This window comes from Chionomys nivalis, chromosome 1 (assembly GCF_950005125.1).
Source record: "Chionomys nivalis chromosome 1, mChiNiv1.1, whole genome shotgun sequence".
Lineage (NCBI taxonomy): Eukaryota > Metazoa > Chordata > Mammalia > Rodentia > Cricetidae > Chionomys > Chionomys nivalis.
Window position 1 is genome coordinate 86,272,773 of NC_080086.1, and position 18,221 is coordinate 86,290,993.

General features: G+C 39.5%; 1 protein-coding gene across 3 annotated transcripts in view; it reads right to left on the bottom strand.

Annotated features, from left to right (window-relative positions):
- Nucleotides 1-18,221, bottom strand: part of Grid2 (glutamate ionotropic receptor delta type subunit 2) — a 1,426,614-nt gene that overhangs the window by 396,258 nt on the left and 1,012,135 nt on the right. For all 3 annotated transcript variants that reach the window (XM_057772140.1, XM_057772147.1, XM_057772131.1), the window contains exon 9: nucleotides 8,985-9,086. In XM_057772140.1, the coding sequence (XP_057628123.1) occupies nucleotides 8,985-9,086 (102 nt within the window). The remainder of the gene's footprint in view (nucleotides 1-8,984; nucleotides 9,087-18,221) is intronic.

Genomic DNA, 18,221 nt, shown 5'->3' on the forward strand with positions numbered 1-18,221 from the left:
TCAAACTCATAATCCCACTTCTAGCTTCAAGAGTCTGTGAAGTTGAGAGCAGGAAAAGTTTAACTCTGCAGTATTGAAAGTGCTGAATCTTCAACAACACAAACTCACCCTGTGTCTGCTATGAAGCTGAGGTGCAGTGATATCCAGTGAAATTGCTGGTGGTGTATTGTTAAGGATTATCTGAGCAGGCTTTAAGCAGAGTTAAGCTGGTAAAATTAATTGTAAAATATCATATTACATAGAAAAGAAAATATGACCAAAAGAGCCTCTAAGAGTAACATCTAATCAAAAAAAGAATATCTAATTTGATGTCATTTTTAAGCTCTTATGAAAGGTGGACTTGCTATCTCATACAAATGATTCCTGCTATTTTGAATTACAATTTTCTTTTGTTTTGTTTCATTTTTTAACCTTAAAAATATTAGTTGTCTGGATATACAATGAAAATGTTAAATCATTTTCTATTTTCATCCATGTTATAAGATTTAATAGTCCTAATGCATTACAATCAGACTGTGTAATTTATTGAAGGTCTGTGATGGTCATATTTCCTGGTGCTTTTGAGGGTATGGGGTGGTTTCTTCCCTCAAGGAAGCATCACCTTCAGGAGGGTTAGTTGGTGGTGGGGCTCCTTCGTACGTTTCTAAATTGATGTGGCAGAGACTCATTACTCATTACTATTCTCCTTACACTTGTCTTTCAGCCTTAGCGACCTCTACAGACTCCTGGAAAAGCTCGTTTGGTGACCATGGCTTATCACACTGTCATGGACTCTAATATGCCCTATTATCTTTCTTCAGTAAATTTCTACACCCAAGTTCCATTGAGGTAAAACACTTTAAGTTAGAAATTCTCCATGGGATTGGAGAGATGGTTCAGCATTCAGGAGCACTGGTTACTCTTTTGGGGTCCTGAGTTCAATTCCCAACACTCAATTGACAGTTCACAACTGTCTATAACTCCAGTTTCTGAGAATCCAACACTCTCACACATGCAGGCAAAACATCAATGAACTTAAAATAAAAATAAATAAATCCTTTAATAAAATAAAAGAAATACTTGACATACTTTTTTTTGAGCAATCACCTTTGTAGTCAGCTTTATTTTTCCCTCTCACAGATGGAAAATTGATGTTCAGATTAGATTCTTGGCTGCTGTAAATTATTAACTGATATACATGAAGGACTAAAAATTATCTTCACACTGTCCTATATCTATACAAATTGTAAATTTGGTTCTTATTTATCAATCATAATGCCTTTAAATAAAAATAAATACAAAGTACTTCCCAATCTGCATTTATTACAAGCAAGTTACATTTATGAATTTTCAGAAAAGGCATATTCCAAAAGGAGAGAGTCAAGCCCTTTAGTCTTACTAAAACTGCTGTTCCCCAGAGAATCTCAAATCTACACAACTGTTCTGTTCTTTTCTTTTCTCTGTCTTTTATAGTGATTTTCAAAAACTCATATTTTCACAAAGTATGGTAAAATATCATACTATATAGAAAAAAATATCACCAAAAGAGGCAGTCAAGAGCTACCTCCAAGAGTAAAAACTAATTGAAAAAAGAATATCTAATTTGAGATAATTTTTAACCTCTCATGAAAGGTGGACTTGCTATTGTTATTCCCCAGAAGGCCCCTGAGCGTAGCTCCCAGATCTAAAAGGAGGGAAAACTGTCCCAGGCCACTTATACCTGGTACACAGATGGCAGCTCCTTTTTATGTGATAGAACCCGTAGAGCAGGCTATGCCATAGTATCAGATACAGAGATAGTCGAGACAAGGGCACTCCCAGCCCATACTACTAACCAGCAGGCTGAGCTGATAGCTCTCACCCGTGCCTTTCAGTTAGCCAAGGGACAATCTTTAAATGTTTACACAGACTCTAAGTATGCGTTTCATATCCTCCTGTCCCATGCAGCTATCTGGAAGGAGCGTGGGCTTCCTACGACAAAAGGAGGATCCATAACTAACTCAGGTTATATTATGAACCTGTTAAAAGCCTCCCTTCTCCCTAAAGCTATAGGAATTATTCACTGTCGGTCTCACCAGTCCGACAGTTCCATTGTTTCCAAGGGAAATAATTGGGCTGACAGAGCAGCTAAGACAGCAGCACTCCAGAGCCCAGATCTATCTCAGTCACCTCAGGGAGTTCTTACAATACAGCCCACACTCTCAAAGACACCTCCTGACACCCAACAGATCCTGTCCTACCTACATCAGCTCTTTCATCCTAATAACAAAGCTCTACTTCATTTTGTTAGAGCTCACCTCCAACTCACCCCTGAGGATATCAGGTTTCTAAAGGCTATCACTGCTTCCTGTCAGATCTGCCAGAAGTCAGATCCCAAGACCAAATACTGTAACTTCCCTTTTCCTACTCACCAGGCCAGGGGCTTCCTTCCGGGAACTAACTGCCAGCTGGATTTTACTCATATGCCCACAGTCAAAAGAATTAAATATCTCCTGGTTTTGGTGGATACAATGTCTGGGTGGGTTGAAGCCTTCCCCACTACCAACAAGAGAGCCCAGACAGTCTCCAATGTTCTTATCTGAGAGAAATCATTCCCCAGTTTTGAATTCCAACCTCTCTTCAATCAGATAATGGCCCTGAGTTCGCTTCCCAGATCTCTCAAAACCTGTCCAAGGCTCTTAACATTCCCTGGCATTTCCATATCCCATACCACCCCCAGTCTTCAGGTAAGGTAGAACGGACTAACCATTCTTTAAAAGACGCCCTTTTAAAAATGTCCCAGGAATTTCACCTCGACTGGGTAAGACTCCTACCTCTGGCCCTCTTCAGGCTTAGAGCCCTCCCCAAAAGTCCCCTTTTATCTTACCTTTTGAACTCATGTATGGGCAGCCCATTCTAACCCCCGGCCTCCCACTTAAAACCTCCCCCCTTCCTGATCACCTGCTCATGCCACTACTAACCCATCTACGCTCGCTACTGTGGGATTTGACCAACCACTCATTACCTCAACCATGTGCTAATTCATGTCCACCGCCAATTAAAATAGGAGATCAGGTATTATTTCCCCCCCAGGTCAACGTCCCTCACCCTTTTCCCCTAAATGGCAGGGTCCCCTTAGAGTAATTCTTTTGACTCCCACAGCTGCTAAGCTCGAGGGAATTCCTCACTGGATTCACCTGTCACATCTTAAACCGTTTACTCCTCCAGCTCAAGACAATCCCTCATACACGGTAACTCAGACAGGACCTTGTTCTCTTAAGTTCCAGAGGACTCCAGTCCAAGGAAAGTAGAGGTCCTATCCTTCACTCAACCCTCTTGCGACAACATATTTTCCTTTCTCCTCTTTTTCTAAATTTCTGAATAACCACTCAGCTGTCGTTACAGAAATCATCATCAGACACGGAGCCAAAGGTTCAGGTGGTAAGCAAATTCTTAACAAAGTTCCTTGACACAACAGGTTCACCACTGACTACAGCAGTGTCTCCCGGATGTTAAGGTAATGCCCAAAACATCATACATGGTTAAGAATTTATTTCTTTTAAGACATTTCCTTTAAGCTCCAAGAAGCCATCCCAACCCACCTGAATGAATCAGGCCCAAATGGATCATTAACAGAATAAGTACCATTCAATTTTTTTATCATTCTTAACCCCAAACCTCCTAAAGCCCCCCAACCCCAAATCTCCCCTTTAATTTCTCAAACCTCCTCTTTTCTTCTCTACTAATTTTCTTTTCTACTAATGCAACTTTTGTTTTCTAGCACCTTAACAACTACCCAGCTACCCAAAAGCCAGACAGATGCAATTCCTTCAATCAGCCACCTCAGAACAACAGCGGACAGGACATGATCAACAGGACATCACCAGGACAATCGATACTCCCCGGATCCCTCAGACAGATGTGATTTCTTCAATCAGCCACCTCAGAACATCAGTGGACAGGACATGATCAACAGGACATCACCAGGACAGTCGATACTCCCCAGATCCCTCGACACCCAAAGTCAGCAGGAAGCAGTTATGAGAGACTGGGATACGCCCCTATTCCCTACCCATTAAGACTCTCAACCCCCCCATATTTTTAATAAATTAAAAAGGGTGGGAATGTTATTCCCAAGGAGGCCCCTGAGCATAGCTCGCCTGGGGAATACATTTCCCAGGAGCCCCTAGCATTCCACGCAAAGGCTGCGCAGGCACAGAACGTGGCATTTGAAGTATGCGCGTGGGGGACCTTTTACGCTCTTCTCTCCTGCACTGCTGCAATAAACCTCGTGCGCCACATGGGTTTTGTTGTGTCTTGCGTCCTCCTTTTGTGGCTAAGAAGACCAAGAAGACGAAGAAGAACAAGAAGAAGAAGAACAGCTATCTCATAAAAAATGGTTGCTGCTATGTTGAATTATGGTTTTGATTTGCTTTTCTTAACCTTGAAAATATTAGTTATTTGGATTTACAATGAAAATACTAAATCATTTTCTCATTTTGCCCATGATATAAGATTTAATAGTCCTAATATTTCTGGAAATAGAGAGTCTTATGTTCTTTATATGCATTGCTGAAAGTAAATCTTAAGTTGTAAATCAAATTATAAATCTTGTAAGACAATAGTTGGTCAGAAAAGGAGATTCTGCACGACTATAGCATACTTATTTCAAATTTAAATTCAGCTTTTATTTCTGTACAAACCATTTACAATATGAAGTAGCAGCAAAAATAATTTTATGTTTGGGGGTCACTACTACTGAAAACCAGGTGCTCCCCATGGCTGCTTTCAGCTACTCGGCGCCAGCAATCATGTCATCACCAGCCACCAAATGAGACACATGGACCCTTTACAAAGTCCTTGCTAAAGTCCCTGCTATCACAGCCTGTTCTCTCACTTTTTCTGAGTCTCTCTGTTGTTGTCCCTCCCACTTCCAGAAAATATCTTGGTGTAATTTTCTCAGCATTTCTTGACCTCGATGGATCCACCAAGTTACCCTTCCACAAAAACCCTAACAACCACAACATGAGGAAACTGTATGTTAGGAGGGTTGAAGATCACAGCTAGAGGATGCTTCCTGTATGTAGTTGTGCAGTGATGAAGGAAGTTTCCTGTAGGCATGTATGTTGTGTGTATTGCATTTTCCCCAGCACCTGAAAGACTGATTGTTGTAAGTATTTCTAACAGCAACTTCATTAGAGATGCTATGAAGCTTTTCTAGGCCTAAGCAGTCCATGTAAATAATAATTACTAACAAATGCACACCACATAAATTATGATTTTGCTTCTTGGACTTTTTGTACTTATTCATATATGACCACTCAGGCATTTGCATTACAGTTTCTAAGTTTTAGGATTGTATTTATGACACAATGAAGTTTCAAATAGTGTAAATTATCAATTAAAAAAAAATCAAATGGCATGTTGGCCACTAATGTTTAGCTATATTAATATAATTTCCTCTTAAAAGAGAGAGAAAATCATCTTCACTATTGTTTTGCACTAACACAAAGCTTTTGGTATACTTGGTAAGAAGCAGGTGCGAAAGTGCAAGAAACAGAAAAGGGATTATCAGGGATCTACCTGGCTGTCATGCTTTCATTTCTTCTATTTCAAGAAATATTTCTGTGGGTTTGTTTATGGTGGAAAACAAAGTCGTCTACATATGAAGTCATTCTGAAAATGCCCTCATGTGTCAATCCAGTAACACATGCCCTCACAGCTCAGTTTCCATAACATAGTTAATATAAGCCAGAAAGAGTTTTGTTTGTGTGTTTGTTTACATTTTTCTTTTTCAGATTGAGAAGACAGAATGCTGAAGCACACGGCCTCTATAACTGAACTCTGAGCTGGAACTATCTAGCTCTTTTTGGCAGCATGGGCATGGGAATTTAGTTCACGCTTGTGTGCCTTTATACACGTCTGGACCTTGTACAACTCTTACAGGGTTTGATAATGAGTAAATAGAGGATACATAGTGTTCTCTGAACAGGTCCAGTCACATGACACTTCAGGTGTGTGTCTTCCTGGTTCCCCCCAGCCTCACTACATCCCTCATTGTCTACTCTACGTGGGAAGGGACAAGCATGTTCTGGCTTAGGCAGGCTCCATGGCCTTCGGACTTCTGGCTGAAATTTTAACTGGAGGGAAGTGGAAAGTGCGGGTACAGCAGTGAGAATGAGACAGGAGAAGCCTGTGGTTCAGTCCGTCTTCCTGGTGGTGGTTAGAACTGGGACTCTGCATCCTCTTCCAGTCCCAACTTTCACAGACCCCAGGGTTAAATCCTTTGCTCCAGTGCCAGCTACTGAAGTCCTCTTCAAGCTTTACCAAACCCAAGGCTTCTTTACCCAACCAGGCCCAAGTGCTCCAATAGCATTGCTGGTTCCTTTAGTGGCATTCACTGTCCTGTGAGTTACCTCATTTAATTCTGTCCAATAAACTACCTGACTATACTAACTACTGCCTGCCTCTAGGGTTCCTGTGTAACAGAGTCTCAAATTACTTGATCTATGTTTGACTGTTTACCTGAGATCCATAAAATATCATTAATAAAGGCACAAATGGGCGATTCCAAACTTAAGTAAGTAGAGCCAGCTACATAACTTCTCCGTAACAGATGGTGTAAGTTTTCTAAAAAGTAAAAGTGGGTCAGTAGAGGTGACTATATTCTTTTTGTAATATCATAAATGTTAAAAAATCATTTCTGGGGAACTTGCACTGGGGTTTTTCACCTTTTGAAAAAGTATTGGAGATACATTCCTGGAATAAAAGAACTGGTCACATAGCCAGTTCTAGTTCAACTGTAGATGGAGCCATAGTTCTTTAAAGGCCTGGTAATGAATGCATCAAGCTTTTGGAGTAACTGGGTAAATTGAGGGGGTATGATTATCGATTTGGATGGACAGAGCTTGTAAGGACACATAACGGAGTTATGAAACATGCATATCAGAAATAAGTAGGAAGGAAAATGTCAGATTGAGTCCCATAAATGAATGATTAAGTGTGTGGCAGTATTACATGCTGGCTATAAATTGTGTGAACATAATAAAAGTAATGAGTGTTCATCCAACTGGCACCCAACTGGTAAGCTCATTGCAGACAACACGGAAAGCCAACAGATCTTCCTGTTGCTAGTTATCTACTCTTGGGGTCTGTGCAGGGCTTAGTTTGCAGCAAACAGACAGGTAAACCTGGGATAGGCAGCATTATCACCGCGGGAAGCATAACCTTCATAAACAAAATCATTTTATTCAGCCTGGAAATGAATTTAAAATGATTGGTTCTATGAAGCTCGCCCCATAAAAATCACTTTTACCTCAGTCAGAATTTAAACATCTCCAATTCTCTAGTCAAATAGAATATAGCCCCCCACCCTCTCTCTCTTCACAGCAGGGGTGGAGAGAGCCTGATGCATTGCATAGGGGGAGGGGTTAAAGGTCTGGAGGCGGGACTTGCTGGGTTTGGCTTTCAACTCTGCTCTGTCACCTGTCTAGTCTTTCACAGTTTTTTCTTTTTTCACCTGACGGTTGATTTGTTTTATTCGTTCATATTTTGGTGGGTTAGAAGAGTGTACACTGTGAATACTGCAATGACTAAAGTATATGATATTACAGAGGACTTTACAGGGAATCTGATGTAAATAATAATCGTAACTGGTTTAACCTACCAAATTCTGAGCGTACCCCAAGATTAGGATCTGTGTGTTATCTACTCTCTTATGGCCAAGTCTGTCCTATGCTAAATACTAAATAATTAGTTGCTAAGCAACTGCATTTTCTAATTGCTGAATTTTCTTTAAAACTGTTTTCTTTCTCAAAGAAAACCAGTTCCCCTGCACCAGCTTTTATGGTGCTTGTCACAGAGTTTCCCTGATAATCACTAGGAAGGAGATTAGTGATAGTTGTTTGTGCTTCAACTGTCTGTCTTCTAACTGTTAGTACTTAAGTGCAAATTGATAACTACACACTTAGGTTCAAACAGAAGCAGATTCACATTTCAGTTGTAAAACATTTGGTGAAATAATTACAAGTTAGACCCTTGTTAAAATCACAACTAGAAATAAATTTTACATATGACACAGAGGGAATAGGCTAGGCCTTTATATTTTCTTTTGCAGATGTCTCAGATAATTTCTAAGGAAATTATGTTTAGATCTGTTAACTCATATTAAACATATATAAGACAGCTGCTGGTATTGAGCATCCAGTTATTAGCAATATATCATACAGCTTTGTTTATTCACTAATTCTGCAATTAATTTGGCCTATAAGATACCCTTTCTACTTTTAAAAAGATCTATTTTATTTTCCTGTGTGTGTGCGTGTGTGTGTATGTGTGTGTCTATGGAAGTAGGTAAGCATGGCACCAGTCTCCAGAAGGCCATTGTCACTGGATTCCTTTGAAGTTGGAGTTACAGATGATTGTGAGCCACCTTACCTGGATGTTTAAAATCAAACTCATGTTTCTTACAGAGCGGTATAAACTGTGATCCATTGAACCATCTCTCCAACCAAAATAATACAGAATGATAAAAATTGTTTTTCCAACAAGTGAGTGGGATTATAACAAATGTCCCCATATATAATCCTATTCACATAATCATAGATGTTAAGGTCATAAAAACAGTCACATGTACCTATTTTATTTGCTAGTACCCCAAGAAGCCACATTTAATGCTAGATAAGCATCCATTAAACAACTGCGTGATCTCTACATTGATACCTCTATGTGCATGCTATTCTTTTGGTGATGGATGTATCTGAGGGATTGCTCTTCTTATAATGTATAGAAATGGTAGGAAATCAGATCTAACAGTCTAACAAATATCCTAAAAGAAGCACAATAATAAAAACTATAGCCTATAGAACTCAATTCAAACTCATGACCATTGACGCTGTCTTAGAAATCATAGTCAAGGTTCATTTAAAAGCTCGTCTAAGATTATGACATTAGTTGATAAAACAAAAATCAGCAAAAATTAGAGGACCCTCCATGGGCCCAAACTACAAGGCTAGGATGGTGCTTACCAGTACAGTCACCACACGTAGAACCACGCCCCGCATGTTATTCTCCAGTTTCTTGTCAGTCAGTGACCCATTCAGACCCGTGACAGGATTCCAGCACCCAAGCTGAAAGGCAAAGTATCTTTGATCACTTTTCTGACTAAAGAGCAGCCCAGTCACCTCTGTGTAGACATTGGAGAGAATTTTGTGATATTGCACAGAATAACTGGCATGGAAACCTTATCTCTCTTAATAGCAAATTAAGCAATCAGAAATGCCATCTCCTGCCTTTAAATACCATCATATGGCATTTGTCAGAAACCAGTGTGCTTTACAAGAATCATGGAGGACATCTGAATTAATGAGGAGTCACATAGTCACCAAAAGCTCCGTCACTGTAATGTGCTAATTGGATGAATAAAAGTGCATGTAACCCTTGCAGAATTTCTCACTAATACGGCAGTTACTGCAGAAGTTAAATTCTCTCAAAGCCTTAATGCTGTCATTTAATTGTACAATGCTTTTCATGAGGAAAAAGAGCTTTAAAATATGAACAATGTTTTATATAGATAGAGGAACAACTGCTTTTATGTAGGGGATAGTCACATATAAAGTGTGTGCATATGTGTGTGTGCCTCCATGTGTGCTGTGTGTATGTGTGTGTGTGTGTGTGTGTGCACGCTTTAAGTGTTCCCAATACATAAAAACAATATAATTTGGGTTTTGGTCAGTGCTGCCACTTTTCTTGGAATATTTTGACAACAATCTTTCATTGAAAACCATATGCTAATTATTCTTTATTGTTCAAAATGATGGTTTAATGCCTGCTTGCCCTCATATAGTTATTGCCTCTTGTAGTATCCAAAAACTGACGGCTACCCATTTTAAAATTACTGCCTGCAAATGTCAGAGGAATAAAATTTGATGAGTCTCAATTAGAATTAAGAAGGAAAGAAAAGAACAATGAGGATCGCATTAATGAATCACATGTCAAGAAACAGAACTGCTGAGCGGACAGGGTACGTGCACAGGGGGAATGATGTCAGGCTCTTAGCCTAGGGCCGGCTCCATGAGCCTTCACACTGAGACCTTCTCCGTGAGAGCACGAGGTAAAAATGTAACCAACCTTCAGTCATGTTTGGAAACAGATTGATTAATTGAGTTATTACAGGGCACCTGGTTACTTGTGCCATTTCCTCCAATGATTTATTTCTTTGTGCTGAGTTTTATCTGAAGCTTTCAATGTCATCAACATACTGGCAAGTATCCCTCACAAACAAACAGCTGAGGTGCTTCTTGTCGAAGCTCAAGTGTCTCTTTGAGCTCCCAAAAGGTGTTTAATTTAGAAAACTAAAATGTGCTCAATATATTGTGAGAGACAGAGATGTCACAATATGATCAACAAAGCCAGGGTTTTCTTTATTAAAATAATTTGGAAAAGCCTGATAATTGTTGGTTTCAACTGTAAAAGCACATTCAATTCATGCCATGATATGTCATTCTTAGTTACATAAAAGTCTAATTAGAACTTAGATCCAATTAACAAATCCAAATGTGTTGAAAAGTCTAATTATCGGAGATAGCATAGCCCTCTTGCCAAATTTACGAGCTATGGAAATTCTTTTGAGCTTTTGTTCTTTCCTGAGGTTACAGAGAGTCTATCCTCAATTGCATTGTTTGACAATCACTTTTCTAATTACAAGAACATTTTATTTTCCTAGACCAAACATTGGTGGGAAATGGCTATTACGACACTACTGAAGACCGAGATCCGTACACACTGATCACCCGAGTCCCAGCTTAACAAGTAGCACAAAAGACATACTTATTAATGAAGAAATGCATCAGTAAAGACAGGAAGTTCTTTTTGCCTCCAGAGGTGTGTTTCAAGTTTGATCAGACTCTTGTCAGTTTGCTCAAGGACCTGATGCCTATGTCACCAATTGACCTTGGCCTTCTCTTCTCTGAGCATTGGCTACTGTGCTAATAATAAGGCTGGTAGAATAATACACAATGTGATCTTTACAGGCCGTGAACCATCAAGTTCCAAATTTCTGAGTCATAACTTCCTTTGAATATAATTAAATATAGACAATATTCTATAAATTACTTTTTTTGTTTCTGGTTTTTTTGTTTCTATTTTTTTGCGAATGGGTTTTTCTGTGTAGACTGGCAGGCCTAGATCTCACTGGGTAGACCATGCTGGCCTCTGGCTGAGAGATCTGCCTGCCTCAGTACCCCAAGAGCTGGGATTAAAGGCATGGGCATCCACTACCTGGTAATATTCTATAAATTTTAATGCATTCTCTTATACCTAAATTGGGGGGAAAAAGCAAGAAAAAAGCAAACTGGGGGAAAACAGGTAAATATCTGTCATCCTGACTTCAGTAGCAGCTTGGAGAGTATTGGCATTATTTGTGTTATGTGATGTCTCTTCTCATTTTGCTTTTTAACTTTCTTGTGGTGTAAGACTGTCCCAAACACATGTACTCATTGCCATACATACAGTTTGTAAGACAACTGGCTTTGAGTGTTCTGTGTTGGGTTTTATTGCGCGACATCTTGCATGCATTTTAACAGTAACACTTTCCAATGTTGTCCTGTCTCTTAATAACCATAGGCTGTACGTTAGAATCAGTAAATCCCTTCTATGTCAGTACTTCTCTTACATGTATGAAGATTTCCCAAATAACATCTCTAAACACCAAAATCTAGCATATTCTAAGAGTAGATATTAGAGGATAGATGTTTAGGATATAATTCTTTTTGGAAAAGTGGGAATAAAATATAATACTGATCACATATTCAAAGGGGAAACAGCAAACCACCGAGAAGCCAAAATAGTAGTTATTTTCTATATAGATGAAATTTTAAAAGCATTCTTAAATAATTTCTGATGTCACTCACAGTGATGAGTCCTTCATGTAGGATGTTTAAGTGTCACAGCTACTTCATGAGATGCCCTTGTTACCATTTTTCTTAGACATCACACCTGAGGTCTCACATAAGATCATATATCGACTAAGATATGAAACTAGGGTTGCAACTAATTCCACGTAAGTCCATTGTCAGGATTTTAAAATGAATTTTGTCTCATGCCTCCTGAATCCTTTCTACAGGCATGAACCATTTGAGGTGGTAGGAAATATATTTATATTTCTGTTCTAGGGGAGGTGTATAACTGTGAAGTGGTTTGCTCAACATAGAACTTTTAAGGCAAAATAATAATCATAATTTCATAACCTTTACACATTATACAATGTATCAATTTAGAGTTTTACTTTTGTTAATTCAATTAATTCTCAAGCCCCTTGAAGGAAAGGACATCCTTATTGTAGATGAGGGCTGGGGACATATAATTGCTCTCTCTGATCCTGCTGTTTTCATTCATCTGTATAGCAGTCAAGATGGGAGTAGGTCAAGGCAGAAGGAGAAAATGAAGTAAGCACAAGGTGCTCAAAAACATTCCAGTGTTCTCTTTTGAGAAATCAACTTAGATAAAAATAAATGGCAAACTCACTTAAGTTCCTTTAAATCATAATGATATGTCCTAAACAGTGTCAGATGGACAAGGAAGTAAATGACAGCAGCACATGGGGACAATGTTGAGCTTTCCTATCTTACAGATGAATTCCTCAAGTATTAAGATCTCTTGTTTAATGCTCATACACTCTCATCTCCCTGAGGTTCATGTCAAGTTATTCTGCTTGATTATAAAAATCACTTCCAATAATAAGCAACAAAAAAGTGATGCTCACATAAATGCAAACACAAACACTGCTGTAAGACTTTAAGACAATCCTGAAGCCAATTTGACAATTCTGAATCCTCTCAGCCTTTGTGCCATAGTGCTTCCCCTCCTTCCCTGGGAACCAAGGACCGAACAGCTACACATTCACGTACTCAGTTCCTGAACAATTACCCATATACATATGTTTTGATTCAGTCCCCTGGGAAGCGGGGTCAAAATGACCTCTTACCTCACCTGATCTGACAACAGCTCTCCAGTCAATTATTGGTAGTAGCCCTTCCAATAAGCCAATTAAAATAGTCAAAGAACACCCCCACTTGCTTCTGTGGCCCCTTTAAAAGTAGACTGTACCAGCTATTCGGGGTCCCTCAGCTTCCCGAATGCTGGGGGACCCTGTCATGACAGAATTAATAAAATCCTCATGCTTTTGCATCGACTGTGGTGTGTGAGATGCGTCTCTGGGGGCGACTCTTCCTCGGTGTTTGGATGCTAGAGTCCAACACTGCCTATGAGAAGTAGCAGTCCTTTAAGCAGAGCAGGCATGAGAGGCAAAATGTCTGAGCATCTCTCGAGGGACTGCATCCAGGGACAAGCACAGGGCTTCTCTAGCTACTTTTCTGCTGTCCTCGTTTGAAATCTCCTTAACTTGAAATCTCTGGCAGTATGGGAAGTTTTCTATCTGACTGGGGTTTTGCTTTTGTTTCTGGTGTTTTACTTTATTTTCTTCTTAAAAAGAAACTGTAAAAAAAAAATAGTGAAAACACACACAATCTCATACTTTTTTAAATAAAGGATTTTAAAAGATTTTTTATTTTTTATGTGTGTGTGTGCGTGTGTGTGTTTGTGTGTCTGTCTGTGCCCAAATGAGGACTGCTGCCCTTGGAGCCTAGAAGAGGGAGCTGGAGCTGGAGTTACAGGTGGTTGCAAGCTGTTGATGTAGGTTCTGTGAACCAAACTTCTGTCCTCTGCTAGAGCCGCCAGACTCTTAGCTGCTGAGTGTCTATCCAGCTTCACTACCTCGTTCATACTGTCTTCAGCCAAATGAATAGAATATGCTCTCCAAGTAAAAACAGAAACTTTTGCAGAAAATGAAATTTGCAGAAAGTCTCCCTATTAATGAAGAAAAGTACTTACTCTCTCGGCACTGGGGAGATGCTTTGGTGGGGAGCAAATTGGTTGGTGCACAAGCATGAGAATCTGAGTTTGAATTCCCTAGCACCATGTTTATACTGGGCACAGGGAATGTACATATTTCCATAAGCCCAGTACTAGAGCTCAAGAATGTGTTTGTCAAACAGTATATCCACAACATGGAGTCCCAGATACAGCAAGAGACCTGTTTAAAAAAGAATAGCAGTAGACACTTGAATTCTACTTCTGGCCTTTACATGTGTGTGGACACATGTGTAAATGCTCCTAAACACATACATACTCATGCCCATAAACTATACACACACACACACACACACACACACACACACACACACACACACACACACGAGTCTCCATTGTACAGGTCCTGGAAATCTTGATAACATTTAGACGACTTAAAAAGTAAAGATCAGAAATTCAACATCTTTTCAACAGCAGTATATAGATTTCCTGTATTTTCTGGTTATTGCCTGAAGTAATTTCAGAACCTTTAAAACGCTTAGTGCTCTAATTATTCCCTTCATTGGAGCTTTGGCAATAATAACCATGTAGTCTCAGTTAAATCAATGGAATAGCTTGTGTTCAACAAACTGGCGGATGCATTTGCATGAGCACGGTAGCGCTCCTAACATTATGCATGCTAACGATCAAGTTTATATATTTACTCTTTTCTCCTCAACGCTTTCACTTTCCATTGGCCACAGGCTGCAAAGGATGACTTTTGACTTTGGAGCTTCACATCACTGTTTTTCAAACAGCGTTAGGTGTCAAAAAGAGCTGAACTGTTCAACTTTAATTTTATGCTTAATAGTTTGTAGGCTTTAATAACGGGAGTCAAGAGAGCTCTAATTGAATATGAATAGTATTTATGAGCTGTGCTTACATGGAACAAAGGAACTCTGGCTATATTATCAAAGCACCAGAGAGGACAGGACACACCCTGTATAGAGAACTTACACCGCCTGCTACTGAGCTTCATCTACTTGCTTCCTCAGCCTTTGGGCTAAAGGTGGAAGTAGCAGATATGCAGTCAAGCCAACTTTAAAGGCAGTCATTTTGAAATGTGAAGGATTAGCCGGGCGGTGGTGGTGCACACCTTTAATCCCAGCACTTGGGAGGCAGAGGCAGGCGGATCTCTGTGAGTTTGAGAACAGCCTGGTTTACAGGAGCTAGTTCCAGGTCAGGCTCCAAAACCACAGAGAACCCCCCCCCCCCCAGAAAAAAGAAATGTGAAGGATTTATTTGGTAAATGTTGCATCTGTAATGTTCTAGAAATACAGTAAGAATACAGTTGGAATATTGACTCAGAAACATCCTTTATAAATCTACACGGCAATGTTTTCTGCTTAGATGTGCAAGAGAACATGCTGGCCCAGTAACTGTCCCAGTCTTTACTCTTTTTTTGTGATTCTTTCCCATAAAGTAGTTTCAATTTATAAGACATGCTCCCTGGGTCATGGTTATGTGTTCCAGTCGGTCTGCTCACACAGCTGGGCCACTGCATTGTCCTTCTTTGTTCTTATTGGGAATGACCTCCATGCTTGAAATTCTGGCAGAAAAATGTCAAAAAACAAACAAACAAACAAACAAGCTAACAAACAACAACAAAACAGAAAAAGCCGGGCAGTGGTTTCAGCATTCAGGAGGCAGAGGCAGGTGGTATATCTCTGTGAGTTTGTGGTTAGTCTCTTCTACAGAGCTAGTTCTAGGACATAGTCAAGGCTATCCAAAGAAATTCTGTCTCCAAGGGAAAACAACAACAACAATGACAAAAAAACCCACAATACAAAGAAACTCAGAAAAAACAGAAAAAGGATACAATGACTCAACCATTTGTGTGTGTGCGTGTACACACATACACATACATGTACAAACAAACATATAATAATAGAAAAGGCTCAAATATATTAGGCTGTAATGATAACCATTTTCAGTCATTAACTGTCTTTAACTGGTTAAATACTATGGCACAATGATGTTTCCTTTCATATTTCTTTTTTTTTTTCCTTTCATATTTCTTGCTGGTGTTAAACCACCATTACACTAGACTTAGAGCCCATATGTTGCAGCAATCAACATTATATACTGAAGATCTAGAATGTTAAGTTTGAACACTTACTAAACATTAAGAGGTGAATAAAATGGGGTCTCAGCTTCCTCTGCTCTCACATGCAAATTAGAAATGACTTTGTCACAGGGCTGTTGGACTAACTATTGATGTCATATGTCAAGTCTTGAGACCTGTTCTTAGCACAAAGACTAAGTGCTCTGTGCTATTTCTTAGTTAGCACAAAGAAGTGCTCTGTGTTATTTCTTAGTTAGGATTCTTTTGTTCCTGCTCCATCCTGTTCCCAGAGTGGTTTCATAGTTTGGTAAGAAAACATATCTCTAAAGGTGGAGTTCAACGCTATAATACAATATAGAATAATTTGAAAATTCATGATGATTCAGCCAAGCCCCAGAACAATTAAATCAGAATCTCATGGTAGGGTCCTCCATCCTCAGCATTGTTTGAACCTTTCAAGATGTTTTCTGTTCACAGGTAGATTTGTCCCAAAACATGCTGAAGCATCAGGGGAATGAAACTTATCAACTGACTGCTTTATACCATTATTCGAAGGTCTCTCTTCTACTGACTTATTTTGCAAAGGCTGTCAAGGAACACCTTTTCAAGTGTTTAGGCTTCTTAATTGAAATTGGATGTGAATGTCAAATCTCTGTGAAGCTAGAATGCTGCCTACCTTGCCCATGGGTGTACGTGGGTTGTCTCAGTGTTGTTGTACGGGAACCAGATGGGTCCCAACAGATGAAGGCATGAGTAGGAACTCATGGTTTTCTTATTGTTCATCCATTTTCCTTTGTCTCCAATTAAAACTAAATTTAACAGAAACCAGAGAGCCCCAATCTGAACCTGGGTTCTTCTCCAACTCTGTACCTCTGGCCATTCTTTTCATTTTTCAGGATGGTTCATCTCACTCAAACCAAATGTGATTAGCTTTGCATTTCCATCTTAAAAGAATATTCTTTTTCTATAATATTTTAGCATTTAGTGATTACAACCATATGAAGCTTGCTGGATTTTGTTGTTGTTGTTGTTTTTTGACTTAGGAGGTCCTTCTGTTTATGTGTTGCTTTCATTGGTTAATCAATAAAGAAACTGCTTGGCCTGATAGGGCAGAACTTAGGTAGGCAGAGAAGAGAGAACTGAATTCTGGGAGGAAGAAAGCAGAGAGAAAAATCAGCCATGGAGATGCCAGGTCAGAACTGCTAAATCTTTCCTGGTTCACCATGACCTCATGATGAACATAAATTAATAGAAATTTGTTAAATCAAGATGTAAGAGTTAACTAATAGGAGGCTAGAGCTAATGGGCAAGCAGTTTCTGTGTGATTATATCAGCTGGACAGAACAAAGGACCCGCTCTCCCTGTAACAGTTGTTTGTTTTGTCTTATATTGAAATCACCTAGAAGCTCATCTCCCCCTAGATCACTCCAGCCCTTGACATACCTCATTTAATAATGTTCATATTTACTGAAGACTTCTTATGAGGCAGTGTAGAAGGAGCAGCGGGCTGCATTCCCAGCCAGCTCCTGGCTGTCTGGCTAGCTTATGCCTGGAAATAACAACACACACAAATTGTATTCTTTTAAACACTGCCTGGCCCATTATCTCTAGCCTCTTACTGGCTAATTCTCACACCTTAATTAACCCATTTCTATAAATGTATGTAGCACCACAAGGTGGTGGCTTACCGGGAAAGATTCAGCATGTCTGACCTGGTGGCTCTCTCCATTGCATCTGACCTCACTGCCTACTTCCTCCCAGCAATCTGTTCTGTCTTCCCTGCCTACCTACATTCTGACCTATCAGTTCAAGCAGTTTTCTTTATTAATCAACCAATGAAACAACAGATAGATAAAGACCCTTCTACATCAAGGCAGAAATGATGCCAAGCTCTGGATATTATTTAATTTATGTTTTCACTCTAATTGTGTCAGGAAAGTACTAAAATATCCCAATTTTAACAGATGTGGAAATGGGGGATTAGAAAAATTAATTGACCTGTTTCAGGTCATTTAGCCAGTTAGTAACAGAGCCAGAATTTGAACAGGGGTGGATTTGCTTCAGAAGCTGCTAAGGTATTCTGACCTTAGTCACTACGATGCTTTTTCAGACAGAAGTAAAACAAGGTGCAAATCTAACATGCTTTCAAACTTTCATTTTCCAACATCAGACCTTGAGGAACTGTAATTGCCTATGCTAGGAACCCCTTCTGTGTTTCCATGATTCATGCTTGTCTTTCACTGTATGGAACCAAAGACTTGTAGGTAATGTACACAGAGAATGCATCGTATTT